Source organism: Bemisia tabaci, chromosome 10 (assembly GCF_918797505.1).
Source record: "Bemisia tabaci chromosome 10, PGI_BMITA_v3".
Classification (NCBI taxonomy): domain Eukaryota; kingdom Metazoa; phylum Arthropoda; class Insecta; order Hemiptera; family Aleyrodidae; genus Bemisia; species Bemisia tabaci.
Window position 1 is genome coordinate 17,426,558 of NC_092802.1, and position 23,006 is coordinate 17,449,563.

The following is a 23,006-nucleotide window of genomic DNA, read 5'->3' on the forward strand; positions in this document are numbered from 1 at the left end:
GGACCACTAGACAAGAAAAGGTACAAAATTAAACATTCTGCAACTGAGTAAGCGTGAATTTCGCGCTGGGATTTTTAACAGTGTAGGTTTATATGGCAGATCGATCGATTTATCGCAAAACACGCCACGCCACCGGTTAATATCTTAGTTAGGAGTCAATTTCAGTAATTTTTGATGGGAGAATACGTTTCACGCGAAATTCTAGTTCAAAAACATGTAACAGAGTGCTTAAATTCATACCTTGTCTAGTGGTCCTTTTCTAAAATATATTTCTCCCCAAAAGACGGAGTCGAGCAGTGGCGTGGCGTGCTTTTCGATGTATCGATTGTTATGCCATTTAAACCTATGGGAAAGAATCGATCATTAATGTGTTCGCTGCGAACACCCAGTTTATCGATCCTTTTCTATAGGTTTCAATGGCATAACAATCGATATATCGAAAAGCACGCCACGCCACTGGTTAATATCTTAGTTAGGAGTCAATTTCAGTAATTTTTGATGAGAGAATACGTTTCACGCGAAATTCTGGTTCAAAAACATGTAACAGAGTGCTTAAATTCATACCTTGTCTAGTGGTCCATTTCTAAAATATATTTCTCCCCCAAAAACGGAGTTGAGCAAAAGGCCAAGGTCGCACCGGAAGATTCTCCGAAGCGCGGTTTACAGATACGACCGTTCGGATGTTTCAGCGCGGTGATAAATCCGTCGCCGCACTGTAGTAAAAGCGTAACTCCATTCCTCCGCGTTCCCCGAAGATCATGGAGTTATGCGAAGGACCGGACCGTCTCCAAGTTCGCGCTACGCCGGTTCGCGAGCGGAGCGACGGATTGACGTTGATACTCGATGAGTTTCCTCCGGTTTAATTTTTCAACGCCCCGAATCCAGCAGCTGCTACTTATTTTTTGAAACGTAGACGGGGGAGGGGGTGGGGGTTGGGCGTGATTACTCATGTGCCGTTACGCGGAGTGCAGATTCGCACGTTTCAAGCAGCGCTGTCGGGTTTTGCTCTTGGTTCAATATGAATGGAGAATACACTACATAATACACGGAGATAAAAACCTCGTGCGTGGGATCCGAAGTTTAGGTCATATGAACGTATTTCTATCAAACGGAACTAAGCGCCAATTTGGATTCCTTTTGAGGAATTCAGAATCACGGATAGCGCGTGCTGTCAAACGGACCTACACTGAAAAAAAATTCTCGGCGTTTTTACCAAGGTCATTTGGTACCTTTACCATCTCACTTTTTTTACCAATTATTGGTAATTTTACCAAGACAGACTGGTAAGCTTACCTAAAAACCGGTATTTTTACTGTTTTTTTAGGTAAGAATACCACTTTTATTGATAATCAATTCCCGGTAACTTTGCCATTTTATCTCGGTTATTCTACCACAGTCGATGAAAAATATTGGCGTTTTTACCAAGGTCCAGTAAAATTACCGAGCAAGTTCAATAATTTTACCGATATTTCTCGGTAAAATTACCAATTCCATAAATGATAATTTTACCAAGAAAAAACTGGGATCAAATAGAACCCTGAATTCTTGGTAATTTTACCCTTTTCTTAGTAAATACACCGAGATTTTTTTTTTCAGTGTGTTGGTTCAATATGAATGTAGAATGCACTACATAATACACGGAGATAAAAACCTCGTGCGTGGGATCCGAAGTTTAGGTCGTATGAACGTATTTCTATCAAACGGAACTAAGCGCCAATTTGGGTTCCTTTTGAGGAATTTAGAATCACGGATAGCGCGTGCTGTCAAACGGACCTACACTGAAAAAAAATTCTCGGCGTTTTTACCAAGGTCCGTTGGTACCTTTACCATCTCACTTTTTTTTACCAATTATTGGTAATTTTACCAAGACAGACTGGTAAGCTTACCTAAAAACCGGTATTTTTACTGTTTTTTTAGGTAAGAATACCACTTTTATTGGTAATCGATTTCTCGGTAACTTTGCCATTTTATCTCGGTAATTCTACCACAGTCGATGAAAAATATTGGCGTTTTTACCAAGGTCTAGTAAAATTACCGAGAAAGTTCAATAATTTTACCGATATTTCTCGGTAAAATTACCAATTCCATAATTGATAATTTTACCAAGAAAAAACTGGGATCAAATAGAACCCTGAATTCTTGGTAATTTTACCCTTTTCTTAGTAAATACACCGAGATTTTTTTTTTCAGTGTGTTGGTTCAATATGAATGGAGAATGCACTACATAATACACGGAGACAAAAACCTCGTGCGTGGGATCCGAAGTTTAGGTCGTATGAACGTATTTCTATCAAACGGAACTAAGCGCCAATTTGGGTTCCTTTTGAGGAATTTAGAATCACGGATAGCGCGTGCTGTCAAAAGGACCTAAGCGCCATGGAAAAGCATTGCAAGTATAGGACGGAATAAGCCGGACGGCCGGACGCCCTATTCCGCCGCCAATCCAAGCCCCCCTCTACCTTCCTCACTCAACCTATGGCGCTTAGGTCCGTTCGATAGAAATACGTCCATATAGATCTCGGAAGTTTTCAGATTGAGCATCTGAACACTTAAGGTCTAGCTGTCGAGGTTCGGATCACACATCTGAAACTTCAGTTCTTACATCTGTAGTACTTAAGATGTGAGAACCGAAGTTTTTCGGATGTGAAAACCGAAGTACTTCAGATGTAAGAACTGAAGTTTCAGACGTGTGATCCAAACCTCAGCAGCTGGACCTTAAGTGTTCGGATGCTCAATCCGAAAACTTCAGAGATCCATATGATCTAAACTTTGGGTCCCACGCACGAGGTTTTTTTCTCGAACTTACACCGTCGAGTTGGGTCTGTCGACGTTGGACCACGAAAGCCCTGTAAGAAGGCTATAATTGATGAACCAATTACAGAGCGGCACAGATATGGCAATACTCTCTCGCATAAAATATGCCCGTACTCTATAAATGGTCGCTGAGAATGGTATTTTGAACGATGCGCGCACGCGCAAGGAAAAATAGTAGAGAACTCGTTAGTGCTTAAAAAGCTACGTTAAAGCGAACGTATCTCCTATGCTTTCATACAACAGACCTTGAATTGTATGAACGCACAGGGGATGCGTCTGATCACGTGCAATCTACACCGGTAAAATAGCACAAAAACCACGTCACGCACATTAGAACTATCTGAAGTTCACTCTTTTGCGCACAATTTTCTCAATTTACATTCCACATGATCGACTTTGACGTCAATGAACGTTCGTTGACGCCCGACGAAGCTCTTACATGCACAGGCGAGAGAATTAAGGTCTTAATTGCGCATACGTCATGAAAACTTACTGAGGGGGGCATGATAGATACGTCTAGACCACCTTTATTGAGAAAGTATCGCCATTCTTGGGTCAAATTGACAAATTTCTGCCAAACGGAACTATTTGCATTAAGCCATGAGCCCTGAGACCCATAAGTATATATGCATAACAGGGCTCACGTCATGATGCACATAGTTTCGTTTGGCAGAAATACATCCAAATGGAGATCCTTAGGATGAAAAAAAGACGAACCTTGGTGGAAGAAGGTTTTTGCCAACCTTTGCCGATTATTATATGCTGATTGTGCTATACCAGTAATAATACCGAACTAATTGATGCGATCTATCGCATGTCGTTTTGACACAAAATATGGCGTCCATCGAATCACCTTAAAAGGCAGATCATTCGATATATCGCAAAGCACGCCACGCCACTGATACCTACACTGGAAAAAAAACACATTGGATCTAGAGTCCGGACTCTTAAAAACTTCGACAAGAAAAAATACTCTTGATTCAATCGGATTTTAGCTTAAATCAAGAACCAAGCCTCTTAATTTGAGCGGATTTCCTTTTGATTTTAGCAAAAATCTGATTGAATCAAGAGTATTTTTGCTTGTCAATGTTCTCAAGAGTCTAGACTCTAGATTTTTTTTCCAGTGTACTGTTTTTAGACTTCACCCCGTGAGGACCGCGAGTTGGGCGAAAGACGAACGGAGGGAGATGATTTGGAACGGCTGTGGGAGGGAGAGAGAGTGGGGCTTGACGCATTTTTGTGTCTGGTGGAAGCTCTCCTGCGATTGGGGGAAGAGGTCGATCTACGTCGTGTAGGGGATGTGCTTTGGACGGAGGAGTCACTGAACGAACCGGAATTGAACCAAACGTAAGAGGAGTCCGAGTCACTCGAGGTTTGGGATTCGAGGCGTCGGCGCTGGTCTTGAGCGGAGGGTGGGTCGACTTGTCGGTCGAGGGGTGCTAATTCTGCCGGAATCTTGTGCTTGTCGTAGAGCGTAAACTCTTTGGTGTTCACCTTGGAGTTCGAGTTGAAGGGGGCGTATAGAGGACAGTCGTCGCTCATCCAATTATAGGAGAGGTCCCACCATCGTCCGTAGGTCTTGCCGTACTTCAGGTAATCCACGTAGTGGCGGCAGTTGCAGCGAATTATCCGGTAGCGGAACTTCCTGTCAATGAATTGATGGTCGCATTACGTACCGCGCGTGTCACATGCTGTGCTCCTTCGACTTGAGGAAGCAACCGTTACACAGTGGATCAGTTAATAGGAGAGGTCGGACGAAATTTGGAAACTTTAAATGCTCATAATGGAGATGTTGCATGTGTGAGGAATTTGCGACTTGTCTAATGACTCTAATGTAAAAGTTCGCAAGAAACACGATGGTGCCACTGGTTTTCTCTGAAATCAACTCCCAAGCTCAGAAAAAGCTCTCAAGTTGAGGCCAAATGGAGGGGATTTCCCACGATATCCTGAGAGTCCACCTCTACACCAAGACAAACTCTCCATGCAAAGATAGGGAGAAAATACATTAGCAGGGAAGCCGTGTTTTCAGTTTTAGAGTCCCCAAATAAGGTGGCAGCCCTGTCAATGTATTTGTTTCCTATCTTTGCATGGAGAGATCGTCTTGATGTAGAGGTGGACTCTCAGGATAGCGTGGGATATCCCCTCCATTTTGGCCTCAACTTGAGAGCTTTTTCTGAGCTTGGGAGTTGATTTCAGAGAAAACTAGTGGCACCATCGTGTTTCTCGCGAACTTTTACATAAGAATCAACAGTTAAATCGCAAATTCCTCACACATGCAACATCTCCATTCCGTGTCTACACAAATTTGAGGTTCTGAAAGTGGTTCCATTAGTTTCCTCGTGAAATTTTTCGCTAGAAGCATTCTTTAAAATTTGAAATATAACGAAGTAAACATCAAATTTTGAAGTTTCAGTCAAACATTTCATGTCCGACGTCTCTGATTGACTCGATCCACTGTGCGCCATTGAGATGAACCCTGCCTTCCGCATGACTCCGTACTTCTCAAGGCTCATCAAAATGGGGGTCAGTGGACATAGTTAATGAGGAAGTGTTTTTTTCTTTTCTTTTTCTCATTAAATTTAGTGGCATAATTAGTTTCATACAAAATTTACGGCCTTCCATAACTTTAGGTCGAGAAGCTCCCCATAACGAGTCAAACATTAATAAGGAAAACCTCTCAATTTCTTTACTAAAGTTAGAATCGTAGTGTTAAGCCGCAGAATGACAAAAAAATTGAAAAATACATGGTAGCACATGGTTGAGAAGGAATTAGGGATAAAGTGTGTTATTTTTCAGGTATTAGCATGACCACACATTGAAGCGAATCGATAGGAGAATCTGACAAAATCTGGAAACTTGGAAAGCTTACATTTTCGAAAATATGAAACGAAAAAGTTTAAGAGTGGTTCCATAGGTTATTGCGCGAAACATTCTTTCAGAAACACCCCTTGAAATTGAATTTGTATGTACGTTTGTAAAAATTCAAGTTCAAGGGGTGTCCGGAAGGAAAATTGAATAAAAAAAACCAATGGAACCACTTCTAAACTTTTCTGCTTCATATTTTCGAAAATGTATATGCTTTCCAAGTTTCCAGAGTTTGTCCGACTTATCCTACATCAAATTACAAATCTAAATTTGTATAAAGTACATCGAAATTTGAAATTTTAGCCAAAATTACATGCTCGAACTCCTCTATTTGCTCGCTCTACGGTGGCCCGTAGCTCCATGGCGAGCACTGGAAAAAAAACACATTGGATCTCGAGTCCAGACTCTTGAAAACATTGACAAGAAAAAATACTCTTGATTCAATCGGATTTTTGCTTGAATCAAAAAAAAATCCGGTTAAATTAAGAGGCTTGGATCTTGATTTTAGCTAGATTCTGATTGAATCAAGAACACTTTTTCTTGTCGATGTTTTTAAGAGTCTGGACTCTAGATCCAATGTGTTTTTTTTTTTCCCCAGCGAGGGGTTTTTGTAAACAGGTTCAACCCTAAGGAGCAAAATGTGAATTTTCGTTCATTAGCCCTGAGTCATTAAAGCGATCAATTCTTTACAATAGCCCCATTATAATAAAACAATTTAATTCGAGTACATACATTCCAATCATCCGTTTAGCGAGCGCTATTGCTGTCTCGGTATCGACTACCGTTCTCCTCTGATTCGTTTCGAACCAAATCGGGCGTCTCGGTAAGGAGAGTATGATGAAGCCATTCTGGCGTTGTCGTGTGCAAGTCTTCGTCTGGCAGGATGTTGAAGAAAGAGTCTGATGTCATGGCGTAAAAGGAGTGCTTTGGTCCTGCGTTCTTGATGAGGCAATTGCTTTCTATCAAGAATGGCTCGACGTATATGGCCCCTTAACCAGAAGAGGCCCCGAAGTCGCCTCCAAGACTGGGAGCATAATTCCGAGTAGACAGAGAGTAAGATCTAGAGACACATGAAACATGGATTACTTGTGCTTTATTGTGTAAGGTTAGACTAGGCTGATTGTTGAAATTGATAGACAAAGGAATAGACAAAAAAGACAAAAAGGATACAGAGGGATCCTATTGGTGGAAGCGGGTGGTTGCGATGGACAAAGAACGTAGGTATTAGACGAACTAACGAGAGATATCCACTATCAAGAGACCCGATAGTAAGTCCATCATTTACCCCCTTACTCTATAAGAACCACCCTTTTCAACCAATAGGATAGCTCTATGCTCCTTATGTCTTCTTTGTCTATAGTTTTGTTTATTAATTTCAATAATCGCCCCGCTGGTCTGCGGGCTGATTGCTCAAATTGACAGACAAGGCTATAGACAAAGCGATAGATAAATTTAAAGACACAGCCGTGGATAAAGCTACAGGCATAGCAATGGACAAAGTTGTAGATAAAGCGTCAGACAAAGTCATAGACAAATCGATATAACAACGTAAACCAGGGGGAAAAGGCGCGTTGACACGGGCGGTTGTTACAGACTAGGGGGAAACTTAAAATCCATGGCCAAATCCATTATCACTATAATTCAGACCGTACATCACAACGATTCTCGTAGGCATGCTATCATTTGAGCAGATCACCTAACAGAAATCGGTGACAATGGTTCAGGAAAACGCAGTGGCATACTGACCGGTAGGTTTCCACGGTTATGTGACCCGAACTTTACGTATAATCGCGAAAAGAGATTTTTTCGGCAACTTTTTGAACCTACCTCATCTTTATTTACTTTCTTTGCTCACGAAAAAAAGAAAAATCGTACTTACGGAACATGCTGCACAGCTATCAACTCTGCAAGAATACATAAACTGTGAGGAGAGAGGTAGCTCTTTCCGTGAAAAATGCCGCATTTGATGGTCCTCACTCGCTTTGCACACTTTTTCTCCTATATCACTCATCATAAAAAGTATGTCAGACTGACGCACGCAAGTGCGCAATTAAGCTACCATATATTCAGGTAAACTGCCATTTTACTGTGTTAAAATGGTAGGAAAATGAAGCAATTAAAATTCCTTAAACACGCACAAAAACACGGAATTTGCTCCTCACATTGAAAAACACTTGTTACATGTGTATAATGTTATTGGTGGATACTTCATACTAAAAATCGTCAAGTTGTAACACAACTGAGGCAGACCCAACTTATTTTTTGAGTAATTAACGATCTGATGTACAGTTTTGAAGGTACAGACTAGAAATATTAAAAAAATGTACCCGCTTTGAATTTTATTTCGATTAATAACCTCTACACTTGCTGGATAGACACTCGCTGAACAGACATCAGTGACTTTACTCGCAGTTACCCTAACGGATGTCATCCACTTGGAACATCCAGTTGGTGTGAGAGAGGTAAAAGCATGTAACAAAAGAACTCCATGCTGCCATGCCAATAAAAAAAACTTCGTACAAATATTTGAATGTTACCAAATTTTCCTAGGTAATATATATTCGTTCTTGAGGAAACTTATGAATTTTATATTTTTTTACATTTTTAGGTACCTTAGATTAAATTATGAAATCAATTTTGTAAGAAATTCAAAGTAAAAATATACACACTTTTTCGAGGGAATACGAGTTTTATCATTACAAATTTGGCAACGTCTGAATGCCTGTACGGCGATATCCCTCAGAAAGGCCGGATCAGAAATTGACGGGAAAGAAACGGAAGAAAAAAGTCGAAAATCATGAGGTAAGCTTTCATTTGCCGTCGTAGTGACGTGGAACCGAGCTAGATTTTTAAAGAAGAGGCCATAACGGGAATTTTTTTTTAAGTCAGCGTCATGTTGTTTTTCGATTTGTGGCGTCACATCATATTTTACGTCGGGAAAACAGGATCTCTATGCCGTGTCTAGCCAAAAAAAAAAGAAAAGAAAAAAAAACACTCGAGATTTTTTGTCTTTTTGGTGCCGTCAAAAGTGCCGTATTTATAGTATACTAGTGGCAATGCGTTCAAATGACGCACCAGCTCAAACAACAAACTAGCGGAGAGGGACCCAACATAATTAGAATAGATTAATCTGTGATACCTTTATTTGATGTTTCTTATGTCAAAGCACGGAGTACGATAATTGTTTTTCTATAATATATATTTTTTGCAGAAGTGCAGTTTTTTCAAAATGGACCACTAGAGAAGGTGCGAATTTCAACATTCTGATACATGCTTCGTAACCAAAATTTCACGTAGAACACGATGCGCACAACGTAAATAACCGAAATCAACTCCTTACGAAGATATTTAATGATTCTTGATGCGTGAATTCAAACCACCCGCTCATGGAAACTCAATGCTCTGCGTGATTCACATCGCGCGCTGAACGTTTCATGACAGTCTCTGCGATGTTAAAATCTGGCAACCTCAATCTTGACGCTTTGGTTCAGCTTTAGCGAATTGGAAATAGTTTGAACGCCACATGGTGGGAAATGAACATTGCTCGATTGAGAGGCTTGCTGAAACCGTTGTAGTGCGCGATTCAACTCGCGTGGACCGTTGAGTTTCTTGTGAGCGGGCAGTTCAAAATGCGCGTAATGTGAAATAAAATCGTCAGTATCTTCGTTTGGAGTTTGTTTCATTAGTTTTCGTTGCGCGAATCGTGCTCTACGTAAAATTCTAGTTAAAAAACATGTATCAGAATGCTTAAATTCGTACCTTGTCTAGTGGTCCATTAGAATAGATTAATCTGTGATACCTTTATTTGATGCTTGTTATGTCAAAGCACGGAGAACGATAATCGTTTTTCTATAATTTATATTTTTTTGCGGAAGTGCACTTTTCACAAAATTGATGGTTGAAACTTTGGTGAGCGAGTTTTTTCATCTCAACATGCTCATCTTCTTCGCGGAACTTAAAAACGCGCCTACATAGAAAACAGCCGAGCGTTTCCCTACGAACGTATCGAGCTCTTGCTTGTTGACCTTTGTGTAAGGACAAATATTCGTCGCTTTTCTTCCGATAGAATGTCTTTATCGAGAAGAAAATCGAACATATTTAGAATGGACTTACGACGTTTTTGCTATGGACGGTAATGTAAGTGGGTGAATAATCGATAATCGATATCTCGCCATTTGAAGCTATGGTAAAGAATCGATTACTAAGGTGTTCGCTGCGAACACCCTGATAATCGATCTTTTTTCGTAGGTTTAAATGGCATAACGATCGATATATCGCAATTCACGCCACGCCACAGGACGTTAATGTAAGTAGGTGCCGCATGCGGCATGGATTTTTTTTTCGACGATTAATTCGAGGGCTGACGTAACGTGTTAGCGGTGAAGGTCGAGGGATTACACCTTCAATTTGGAAAGTTCACCGCTACACCGGAATATATTGGAACTTCGAATGCATTAATCCCATCTCCCCCACTGTGAGTGCCTAACTGCCTACGTATCTACGCGCAAGTCAGTGGCGTGGCGTGCTTTTCGATCTATCGATATTTCCCTATTTGAAGCTGTCGTAAATAATCGATTATTAAGGTGTTCGCTGCGAACACCCTGTTTATCGATACTTTTCCTTAGGTTTAAATGGCAGATCATTCGATATATCGCAAAGCACGCCACGCCACTGGCGCAAGTGCGGAATGGGGTCGGATTGAATTGAGCGTTGCCGTCAACACTCAATTAGACTACGTTTTTGATTATAGGGAACTATTTTCCAATAAAAAGTAGTTCCTCATTACGCATGCAACGCAGTCCGATTGAGCAGATTTGGCCAGATTCAGTTCGCCTATATCAGACGTTGTCTGCACTACCGTACAACGAAAAAAACGCCGTATAACCATTCGAGAGTTGCCAAATTTCCTCCAACAAAATCATATTTGAGTAGAGTATTTTGAGTAGAGTCACGAGTATTTTCTCTTACAATTTTCAGGTAATTTAGATCTGAAAACTGAGAAAAATTGGAGGGGGAATATTCACAAATTTCCCTGAAAACTACTGTTTTATCGAGGGAAATTCGGCAACCCTGCCGACGTATTTAGCTTTGCATGGTGTATTTGAAATGAACTCGGAATTAGAATTTCCTATTTTATATACAGTACCGGCTTATATCCTAAAACTTTGAGGGTGCGTGAAGCTTATTCGTTGAATTTTGACGAATTAGTGGTGCCATTACATTTCCGCGAAATTTTAAATCGCAAAATAATCCCGACTTTTACAGGGAATCCATTAGTGTGCGAAGACTATAATGAACTAAATTAGACTTGCACCACGGCCAGGTTTCGATTGTTCGATAAATATGAATTCATTCATACACTCTCGGTGCGAGAATGACTTATTTTATTGTTTTTTTCCAATTCGATAAAATCGCTTTCATCGATTTCGATTTAATGAAATGGACCACCAGACAAAGTACAAAATTAATGGCCGCATCATATTGACGGTTAAACTGCCAAAATGCATATCTCGGTTGCGACGTTTCGAAATCTCCGCTCCTATCTTATTTTTTAAAAAGAGACCGAATGAACATCATGCCTGTGTCTTCATAAAGAGAGGAAAAATCACATGACATTTGACATTTCCAAAAAATGATGTTCATCAATTTTCTACGGAGAAGATCAAGTATATAAGAGGAAGTCTGCTACGCTGCTAACTGAGTTACGGCTATTCTACAGTTTCACAATCGACATGTATCCTTTCATCGAATTCGATCGAATTTCGATATCGATTATCGAAGTTCGAAATTATCGAACGCTGAGTAATTGAACGCATTAAAAGATTCCAAATTTCACTCTATAATATCAAATCATAAGACTAACGTAAAGCGTACCGCCTTAGGCGCGAAGCGCTCAAAGGGGCTGGACCGTGAAGTGCTCAGGGAGCGTAGCCTCCTAGTTCAACGAAAAAGTGAGAAAATTACGGTTCTTGTCTACTCAATTCACGCTTTCCACTCGAATCAAATTGAGCACCGAACTAATCTCCGGATTTTTTACGATGGTGGAATTTTCCCATGTGCTGACGTTTTTTGAACAAGCTCAAAGAGGAGAAAAGAGGAGTACTAAAAAAGGAAAAAAAGTTAATGAAACCAAGGTCGTGTTATCAACAAAACGTGAAGGTTGTTTTTAATGACTATATGTATTTTGCCCTGAGTTCATCAAGGTATTTTCGCCAGCAAGAGGCGTGAATGATTATGATACAGCGGCCTGGCGTGCTTTTGCGATGTATCGATTGATCTGCCATTTAAACCTATGGAATAGGATCGATGAATAGGGTGTTTGCACCGAAAACCTTAATAATCGATTCTTTATACCATAGCTACAAATGGGGAATTATCGATAATCGATCATTTACGCCCCGTTATACTGATATGATAATTATACTTAAAAGAACTTTACGTAAATTATAATTTCTTATACGGGGCAATTACGCACGAGCTTTTGATGTAAGTCTACACTGCCGTGCTAAAAAAAACGCCGTACGAGCCTTCAGGCGTTGCCAAATCTCCTTTGACAAATCAAGAATTTTCGGGTGAATCTGTGAATATTTTTCCTCTGATTTTTTCAGCGAGTATTGCTTTTGATCTGAAGTGTCTGAAAATTTCAAAGAAAAATACTCATTAAGTTACTCAAAAAGAAATATTTTCCGAGAGGCAATTTGGCACCATTCGAAGGCTCATACGGCGCTTTCTCTCATCACGGCAGTTACAAATGCAAATGAATTTTCCCGTCTACAGATACAATCATATACATCGTAAAAAAAGAATCAGACATCAAGCTGGAAAGAAAGAAAAATTCGAGTATTAACGCAACCAAAGACACGAGAGGGTATTCGGTCCTTGTTTTGTGAACTTTCCTCCAAAATCTGGTCAACACCACGTGAGCAACATACGCGGAGCGGAGCAGTGCGAGTTCACGCCTCGCGCCAAAGCTCCTTCAATTTTTAGAGATGCAACACGGACATCCATCAAGCACGAATAGTTGTATCTCTGCGCCGTCATCAACGCGCGTCCTTTTCTCTGCTTTGTATCTCGTTCGTTTCCGTTCTCGTGCTTCGAGGGCCAAGTGAGCAACACAGTTGAAGATAAGAGAGACGTACTCTGGCCTCGTTTTTTACCTTTTCTCTGACATCTAAAGCAAGTTTAATAAAACTGAGATAAAAATTACAAATTAACAATGATTGAAAATGAAAGTAGAATAATACATTAATTAGTATTCGAGGCGTTTAGGTACAGAAAGTGAATTGCTTAGTTGCGGTGTCTCAAAACCGTTATACCGTTAATTTATACTTTAGAGAGGAAAGTATTCAGTGAATTGTCTGAAATTATACGTTTTCAGCATTGTAAAATCATAAAAAAATGTTTAGAAAAAGTCTGAACGAATTCCATACAAACTTGGTTTAATTATAATGGATAAAACGTTAGCAGGGATTCTGGGACACTGCAACCAAGAAATGCCCTCTCTACAACTAGCGCTTCATTATTATTTATCTATTATTTGAAAATTTAATAAAATTTTAACTTTTAACATCGGGGTTTTTTTTTAAATCTTTTTTTTTATCTTATTTTTATCCAAACGGTCTCCTTTTATTCGAAAACAGCACAAACAATCCCGAGAATCACAGCCTATTTCAACCACCACAAGGTAGACTGCCGTGCTAAGGAAGAACGCCGCGTATGAGCCATCAGGCGTTGCCTTTCCTTTGATAAAACACGAATTTCTTGGTAAACTTATGAATATTTTCCTTCCAATTTTTCAGGAAATATTGTTCGCAATTTCCCCTAAAGATTCTGAAAATTTAAAGGAAAAATATTCATAACTTTCCTCAAAAATAAGCATTTTATCGAAGGAAAATTGGCAACTCTCGAATGTTCATACGACGTTCTTCCTCAGCAAGGCAGTAGTGGAGTTTCTCGTTTAGATCCTGCACGCCTCACCTGCTTATTGGGGGCCTCTAACGTGAGAAGGGAGGGTGGGGGAGGGATGAAGTTCACTAGGGGCGCGCGGCGGTGGCCAAAAACCAAACAAAGGATCGTTAGAATGAATGGAGCGCCTGGAACGGCTTGAGAGATGACTCCGAGAAAATAGGTGCCCACTTCCACCCATCATCAGCTCACGGCTCGTTCGTCTTTTGCTTAGTTCTCGCTCGCCGAGTCAGCATTTTCCATGACGGGTTTATTATGCTGCCATGTCGAGCAAAACCACCGTAATTGCTATGGGGATCATAGGTACATGCGCGGTTTTTCTCAGGACGGTCGTATGAGGACGATCTAGTTAAACAGGGCTCGCTGAGTCCTTCAATTCGTAGGTGGAACTCGTTGCCAAATGGGATGATGGAGGGACTTAAATGAATAGAATAAGCTACACCGGGTGTGCCCCTGGCTGCTACGCGGCCCAGCCTCTTGAGGTGCCTTTGCGCCTCTAAAATAATTATTAAGAATTTCTATCACCGTTATACAGCTTTACTAGGAATCTCCGTTCTTACTTCAGAATTCACGCACCTTGTTTACACTTTCAAGAAAGAACTACATACTTTTTCTGGCTTAGCATAGACACAGCATCTGTGACATTAACTTTCTCATACTGATAGGTGTTTCAAATGATGAGCTCTCACTGACTATCCCTGAATTTTCATTTTTCGTCATTGTTCGTTACAGAGAGATGCACCGGGACGATTTTTATAATTTTTGCGGCTATCGTCACTTAATATCAACGCTACTTTTTTTTTTTTTTTTTTTTTTTTTTTTTTTTTTTTTTTTTTTTTTTTTTTAAGCAATTGTAAAGATTATCACTCCTCTCACGTATCTTTTTCTCTAATCAATCTGATATATCGCATGTCGTTTGACTCAATATGAGGCGTCCATCGAATCATTCTAACTGCGGAAAACGGGTGAGAAGATTCCCAGGAACGAAAACTGAGACTGTTGAGAAACGCTAACTTGAATCGGGGGAATGGGAACGGAGGCCCTCAGGAAATTTCATTGCCGGAAGCAAAGACGGGAATTCCTGTTTTTGCGTGTTTTTCCAGTCTGGCGAGAACGATTCCCCCAATAAAACTTCAATTTGGCAGGAAACTTGTTGAAAAGCACATACACATAAGAAACACACACCAGTGAAACAACGCGACACGAAACTCAAAAGTTACAGAGTAACTCAGTCGTTGAGCATTAACCCACAGAGGGAGGAAAACGATGTTAAGTAGGTAATTGTTTTTGTCCAACATCCGTTTGACGTGTAATTTATACCCTCGCGCAGCCTGGATTTTCAAAGGGGGACATTAAAAGGGAAAGGGTATGTATTTGGAGGGGTGAAGGGGGGGGGGGGGTTACCTCGCGAAAAACAAACGACAATTCCCCTTTAGCAGTGCTGCCAAGGTGTTCTGTTATTATTTTATTTAGGGAATGGTTAACATGAAAATATATCAGATGATTTCTCAGTTACACAGGCATTTATTTTTTTGTATTTTATTTTTTTATTACTTTATTATCATTTTATTATTTGTTTATCGTATTTTGATGATAGGAGTTTCAAGATAATCGGATTTTTTTATCGAGCTATTTTTGTGAAGTTACGTTTGTCTAATTGTTCTCCGCAACAAATCGGGATGTGGAAAAATTATGAAATCAGGATTTGTAACACGGAGAAAAATTATGAAATCAGGATTTAGAGTTTATAAAACGATTGTAAGACCTGTGCTGACTTACGCTGCGGAGACCCGGGCAGACACGAAGCGCACTAAACAACAGTTTCGGACCGTAGAAATGAAAGTCCTGAGGTAAATAGCAGGCTTTACGCTCCGAGACAGGCAGACTGACGAGTCAATTCGCGAAGAGTGCCAAATTAAAGATATTGCCAAATGGACCAAGATGCGCCGGAAAATGTGGTCGGAACATGTTGAGAGGATGGACGGGGAAAGGCTTGCCAAGATTTGTATGGTAGGACGACCTCACAGCCAAAAGGCAACCCGGACGACCGCCCAAGAGATGGGCACAGAGCTGCCTTTCATCCCCAGAGAATTAATCCCCTCTCATCGCCATCATATTTTATTGGTCATATTTGTATACTAATTTAGAGGCTAGACAAACAGGGTCACGGCCCTAGTCAGAAGGTAGAAGAAGAAGAAGAAGGATTTAGCATGCAAAAATCAGGATTTCATCCGAATTTTCCAAAATGAAAAAAAAAAAAAAAAAAAAAAAAAAAAAAAAAAAAAAAAAAAAAAACTAGACACCCTGTTAAACTTACAAATCCAAAAGTTGTTAAAAAGTATTTATCAAGTATAATTTTGATCTGAGAACTTGACAGAAAAGTCAGTGGCACTGTTGCATCGTGTTTCTCTCAAAATTTTACGTTAAAGTAGTCGGATCTCTAATGCCCCGCTCCTCCTGGAATCCGAGTCGTTTACCCTCAGGAACTCAAACTCAATCAAACCGACTGCAAAGCAAGAGCAGATCCAAGTTGGATGATGAGAAGCAACCGCACTTTTGGGAGACTTAATTGACTTGCAATAAACCCGCACAGAAACTTTGTCGGTTCTGAGTAAGTACTTTATGCTCCCACCAAACCTCAACCAAGCGTCAACTTCAAACGGAGGCCGGGAGAAGTCAATGATGTGTCAAAACTCCTGAGCAGTCGGTTAGCCCATGGCCAATTAATATACCTTACGAATTTTCGACGCTTAAATTATTAATTCTCAGATCTTAAGCTTTAAACCTGTTCTCGGCAGTGTGATGTCACTTGCTTTACCCATGGGTGAAGTTTTGAGATTGTCTGAGCTTGACGTATACAATCTACGCAACTGACATGCGCATGTACAACATTATCAACGAGGAGGTGTTAGTGGATAATTGTATCAAGGCACCTTTAATATAACCTCTTCATCTGTATTTATGAATCACATGCATAGATTACAGAGCCGCGATGTACTGGAGCGCCGATCTGCTGTGCTAAGGAAGAACGCCGTATGAGCCTTCAGACGTTGCCAAATTTCCTTTGATAAAACGAGAATTTCTTGGTAAACTCATGAATATTTCCCTCCCAATTTTTCAGACAATTTTGTTCGCAATCTTACCTAAAGATTCTGAAAATTAAAAGAAAAAATATTCATAACTTCCCTCAAAAATAAACATTTTATCGAAGGAAATTTGGCAACTCTCGAATGTTCATACGGCGTTCTTCCTTAGCACGGCAGCGATGATGTAAATCCATGAATTGGCCATTCCGAGTCTTATTTCCCCAAAAGTGTCATCTAAGTGTGAACTAATTTACGACCATTTTTTTTAGCAAGCCGTTTCTTTTTCTTTTTTCTTTTTTTTATTGAGAAAAATCTTGAAAGATACCTTTGGCCCATACTAACGTCAAAAAAATCTCTCAAAAAATGTGTGAACGCCCCTGAAGAAGCCCCAAATGACATTTTTGACCTAATACTCTTCTACTAAAAACTGATTCAACCATGTCTTTCGATTGTTATAAACATGATGTAATTAATACCGATTGAATGACTCGTGTGGAGTCTGCATGAAAATGATCTTTCAGTGGAATGTCTCTTTTTGCCAAAGTCGAAGGTAGAAGACTACAAAAGTCCCTAACATCGGGAATCAGGGATCGAGTAGAAACTGGTGATAAGCGTACATGGAAAAAAAAATACGGAAATATAACAAAGGTCCCCGCGTTGTGTTTGTCTCACAAAATGTGCCTTGCTAGGTATGCAACTCGCGAAGGCTTTTTAGAAAGGGTTTTCAAATAGACTGTCACCCTCCATCCATAAATTGTCTTAACAGATTCGTTTAGGCCGCGCTGCTCTGATGACCCGTGAACGGGAGTCGTACCCTGTTGCCGGTTTTCCGGAAAATCGCTGGATTTTTCTGTCCCTGTTTTAGTTGTACATTACTGCACCGCCCAGCTAGAGCACTCGAACGTTTCCGGATTTTTCCTGATAAAATACAAATTTTCTGATAAACTCTTACATTGAAAAAAAAAATTCTCCGCGTTTTTACCAAGGTCCGTTGGTACCTTTACCATCTCACTTTTTTTTACTAATTATTGGTAATTTTACTAAGACAGACTGGTAAGCTCACCTAAAAACCGGTATTTTTACTGTTTTTTATACAGGTAAGAATACCACTTTTATTGGTAATCAATTCCCGGTAACTTTGCCATTTTATCTCGGTAATTCTACCACAGCGGATAAAAAATATTGGCGTTTTTACCGGGGTCCAGTAAAATTACCGAGAAAGTCAATAATTTTACCGAGATTTCTCGGTAAAATTACCAATTCCACAAATGGTAATTTTACCAAGAAAAAACTGGGATCTAATAGAACCCTGAATTCTTGGTAGTTTTATCCTTTTCTCAGTAAATACACCGAGATTTTTTTTTCAGTGTACCTTTGTTTTCTAAGAGCATTTCTGGAAAATTCACTGGCACTCTTATTTAGTGTTTCTAAAAATTTTAAGGGGAAAAATTGCCACTATTCTTAGAAATAATTATTTCATCGAGGGAATAACGACATCGTCTGAATACCTATACGGGTTCTCCCCCCGCATAGCAATACAGGTACGCTTCATTATAAGAAAGTGTAAAAGGAGCCAATTCCTGGTAATCAAAGTATCGTGTTTTATAGGTTTTGGCATCAAACGGTAATATAATTATATTAGGGGCAAAATCCTAAAATTGAGGTACCACTCTAATTTTTGTCGGATGATATAGGTATATTTCCCATCAATCATGGTAGTACCGCATTTCAAGTCGGGTCTTAACCCCTACCTCTTTTTTCCCTGCAGACAAGGCAAAAATTAGAATACTAAAAAGCATGCTTCCCCATTAATTTATCCACTGGAGAGAGTAATGCGTCAAAATTTCAATCCTTGACTCCTATAAGTCGCTAGATTGAAAATGTAAAATTTAGCAGTAAAAATAATTATAGTAATGAATTCTGACGACTGCTCTCAGTGGTTTTTTACAGTAAACAGCACGAAAATAAAATAAATAATTCCTTGTTTTAATAGTTATCAAATTTGGCACCGAATCCTTGTAATAATTATTGTTAAACACAAAGTATATTTTCCTGTAGCACATAATTTTGTATGATTTTAAATGACAATATTCTGTAAAGAGCACAGATATTTCAAAATCATGAGTTGCAAAACGCTAACTCCGCGAGTTCGAGTATTAGATCCCAACCCAACGGTGCGGCCAGCTCAAAACGTGTGATAGCGCCTACAAGACTGCATGAATACTTCACGCATTGCGCATACGCACCGGAGTGTACGTGCAATGCGTGAAGTATCCTCCGTGGTGTACACGCAATGCGAGAAGTATCCACGCAGTCTTGTAGGCGCTAATGCGCGTTCCGCAGTCGCTGCACAGGTGTGTTCGGATCTAATATTTAAACTCGCGGAGTCGGCGTTTTTCATGATTTTGAAATGTTTGTACGCTCTTCGGATTATTGTCATTTAAAATGATAAAAAATTAAAAAATTATGAGCATAAAATCTATCTAATATCCTCTTTCTTCGTTTGTTTATTCATTATTCATATGGGCACAGTTCTGGCTAACTTAGAGGATTTTAAGGAGTAGAGATAAATAAGAATAAGGACACCAGGCGTAAGATAGAAGAAAGACTTTTTTTTGTAAACATCATATAACTTTTGAACGCTTCTTTCCGCAGTTACACTTTCACTTTCCAAGATCTACAACAATTATTACTCATTTGAAGTCATTGGCTCCTAATTCGGTACCCAAACCTTTCAACGGAGAACAAGAGACGTCTTTCGTTCTGATGCATGGTGAGAAAGCATTAGTTCAATCAAAACTGAAGGAAAGAGACGAAAAAACTGAGAGGATTGTATTTATTGAAAGTATTTCTGTAAAAAAAGAACTAGAGACGTGTGGGAAAGATTGGGTGAGAGGTCATTGACCTTAACACCCCCACTTTGTCCGATTGACCCGAAAATGGTCTCAAACGAAGCGGAATCATTTGCTCACCTTTGCTCAGCCCTTAGTTTTCGTTGCTCACCACCCCCTTCCCCCCAAAATGAAAGGCGGCATTTTGGAGGACATCAAAGGCAGCACGTCAAAGGCATTAAAGTCGTAAATTTTGATTGTTTCTCATGGAAGAGATGAAATAAGAACGGAAATTTTGAAACACTGCAACGGAGATACGTGGTTTCGCACTTCAGTCGGTGCGATACGGACATCCATCAAGTTTAAATAGTTGGAAGTCAAAACGCCTTCAATTTTTTGAACGCAATACGGACATCCGTCGAGGTTGTATAGTTCTATCAAGGTGCCGTAGCAGACGCGTCCCATTGTTTATCGTTACAGACGAATATAAGTTGAGAGAGGAAAGTGATATTGCCTTCAATTGTATGTATACATATTTTTGGGCAAAATGAGAGACGACGTTTCTCCATTTGCGACGTTGCAGACTTCCTTAGAAATTTTATTTTTCTTTGGGGAAGCTGGTCAACATAAAACTTAAATTCTTCATGATTTTTCGTATTCGATAGCAGAAGATTTGGTTCAAAAATTAAAGTCGTAAAGGATTGTTTCTCATGGAAGAGATGAAATAAGAACGGAAATTTTGAAACACCGCAATGGAGATACGTGGTTTCGCACTTCAGTCGGTGCGACACGGAAAGTTTAAATAGTTGCATCAAGTCCCCGTCACCGCCGACCAACGCGTCTGTCGATCGAATCAACTACAGGTAGTACGAGCAGGGAGTCAAAACGCCTTCAATTTTTCGAACGCAATACGGACATCCGTCGAGGTTGTATAGTTGTATAAAGGCGCCGTAGCAATCGCGTCCCATTGTTTATCGTTACAGACGAACATAAGTTGAGAGAGGAAAGTGATAATGCCTTCAATTGTATGCATACATATTTTTGGGCAAAATGAGAGCCGACGTTTCTCCATTTGCGACGTTGCAGACTTCCTTAGAAATTTTATTCTTCTTTCGAGAAGCTGGTCAACATAAAACTTAAATTCTCCATGATTTTTCGTATTCGATAGCAGAAGATTTGGTTCAAAATTTAAAGTCGAAAATTTGGATTGTTTCTCATGGAAGAGATGAAATAAGAACGGAAATTTTGAAACACCGCAATGGAGATACGTGGTTTCGCACTTCAGTCGGTGCGATACGGACATCCATCCCCATCCTCCCCATTTTGGGGAGGACGGAGGGGTGAGAAACAAAAACTAAGGGCTGAGCAAAGGTAAGCAAATGATTCTGCGTCGTTTGAGACCATTTTCAGGTCAATCGGACAAAGTGGGGATGCTATGGTCAATGACCTCTCTGAATGTTCAAGTTCGATTTTTGGGGGGTACATGCCTGAGCAAAAAAAATGAAAGCGATTTTCGAGGTGAGCAAATGATGAGCAATGATGAGTAAAAGAGAAAATTTAAAATTTTAAAAGTCGGGGTGCTAACTTCACAGACATACCACGGATCCCCTCGTCGTCGCGGAACTCGGTCGTCGCCGTTGACGTCACTGGCGCTTAATAATTCCCATTCATTCTCACGGCCCTTAACGAACGAGCACACTCCTTCTTTCCCACCCCTCTCTGGTTCGTTTTGGCACAAATACGTCTCATTATAGTCTTTTCCCCAAGAGTCACAATTTTAGGTGCCTTAATTGTTTTCTACGTTTTCCTCTCAACAATTACGACTTTTCCTCATTCCTCAAACCAGGAATAATCAGACATCTTACCAAAAAACTCGTTTCATCTCGTTTGAATCCAGTCCCTTCGGCAGCCTAGTAAGGGCCGTTCCTGTCACAAGCGTCAACTACCAGTTGAGTAGCTGTTGACCGTCAACTACCGGTTGACGTGTCTTGTCAATTTTCAACCATCAGTTGAGTTCCCGTTGACCGTCTGTTACTCAACTGCTACTTTTTCTGGCTGTCGAGTCTTCAACTTGAGGTTGAGACCATTTTATAACCTCACTTTTTTCACACTGGATGTTATGTTTTGGTTCTTACGGTTGTTGGCGTGATCTGTCTTGCGATATTCGTTAATAATTTTATGGTTTGAGTTTCTCTAATTAAGTTTGAAAATGTTGGCTCTCTATGATGAGTTCGTCAGCTCCTCAGATGACGAGGAAGAGTATGTATACATTCCACGGAGACCTGCCCTCCGAAGGGCCAAGTGAATTATTTTGACTTATTGAGCGAACCTCAATTTTTCATGCGGTTTCGCCTGAAGAAAGAAACAGTGGCCTTGCTACTCGTCCAAATTGAGCCCATGATCAGGGTTGCAAGCGTGAAATGAAAAATATGAAAGGTTGGAAGTTTCAGTGAAATATTTCATGAAATTTCACAAACCTGTGAAAAATATGAAAAATTGGAAAAATTGGATTTTCTCGCCGCCAATTGACAGAATATTGATATCAATACTTTTACTTAGCAAACATATAATTCCAGCACAAAAATATAGTTCCTGTCTTTGCTGTAATTCAGTAATTGGAAATCTGAAAAATTACCAAACCTATAACCTTATAACTCTTCATTCGTCAACCATTTTCAGATACACAATTTGTTTTTAACTACATATTTCTTAAAAACTCAAACTGTTCCAATGGAATAATTCATGAAGTTTCTAAAAATACTGATGACTCTGTTTGATGCTTAAAGCGAAAACAAAAAAAATCAAATGTCATGAGAAAAACACTGGTATCGTTGAAGGGTGCCATTTGGAAGGATTCTGTTCCCCCTCCCCAGAATCTTGCAACATTCACATACATACAGAGTTAAGAAATTTCGTGAAAGATTATAAAAAGAAATATCATGAGGAAATTTCAAGAAATTTCATTTAACACACAGAATTCAGGATTAAACCCTAGAAACTTATGAATCTCCTTAAGTCTCTTTATACACACGTGGTAAACTGTGAAAGGGAACTTTAGAAATGTCCAGAAAGTTGAGTAAAACAGCAAAAACATATATAGGTAATTTTAATTTTTTTTCTCAAATTTTGGTTGAACACACAGCCGTACTAGTTGAACATCAAAATAAATTTTACGGATAGAGTAAAACGTTATAGCTTTCATACTTGGAACAAAACAAATTTCTTGACTATAAAGAATTCTAGTACCCCCTAATAGTTTCACCTTATTTCTTGGTACAAAAGGGAGGGAGGGATCTTAAACTATCCTTGAAACAATTTAATGGATTTTTCAGGAATTAACAGTTTCCTTCGCTAACGTATTTCTTTTTTTAAATAGGAAATATTTGATACACAAGTAGAGTACCTGTATTTTTGAACTTCGCAGTGCTAGATTTTGAGATCGGTA

The 23,006-nt window shown here is 39.7% G+C and overlaps 2 protein-coding genes across 5 annotated transcripts in view; one reads left to right on the forward strand and one right to left on the reverse strand.

Moving 5' to 3' along the window:
• The window catches only part of LOC109033396 (alpha-1A adrenergic receptor), a 232,187-nt gene that overhangs the window by 68,038 nt on the left and 141,143 nt on the right, over window positions 1-23,006 (forward strand). The gene's annotated exons all lie outside the window — the stretch shown is intronic.
• Window positions 1,606-8,605, reverse strand: LOC109033397 (uncharacterized). 2 transcript variants are annotated; one of them, XM_019045991.2, is made up of 3 exons: window positions 7,559-8,605; window positions 6,412-6,739; window positions 1,606-4,459 (listed from the first exon to the last, which is right to left on the reverse strand). In XM_019045991.2, exons 2-3 carry the CDS (start codon window positions 6,420-6,422, stop codon window positions 3,949-3,951), a joined length of 522 nt encoding a protein of 173 aa, XP_018901536.2. In that variant the 5' UTR covers window positions 6,423-6,739; window positions 7,559-8,605; the 3' UTR covers window positions 1,606-3,948. The 2 variants fall into 2 exon arrangements, with proteins under 2 accessions (XP_018901536.2, XP_072161599.1); XM_072305498.1 differs by having other exon boundaries at window positions 6,412-8,605.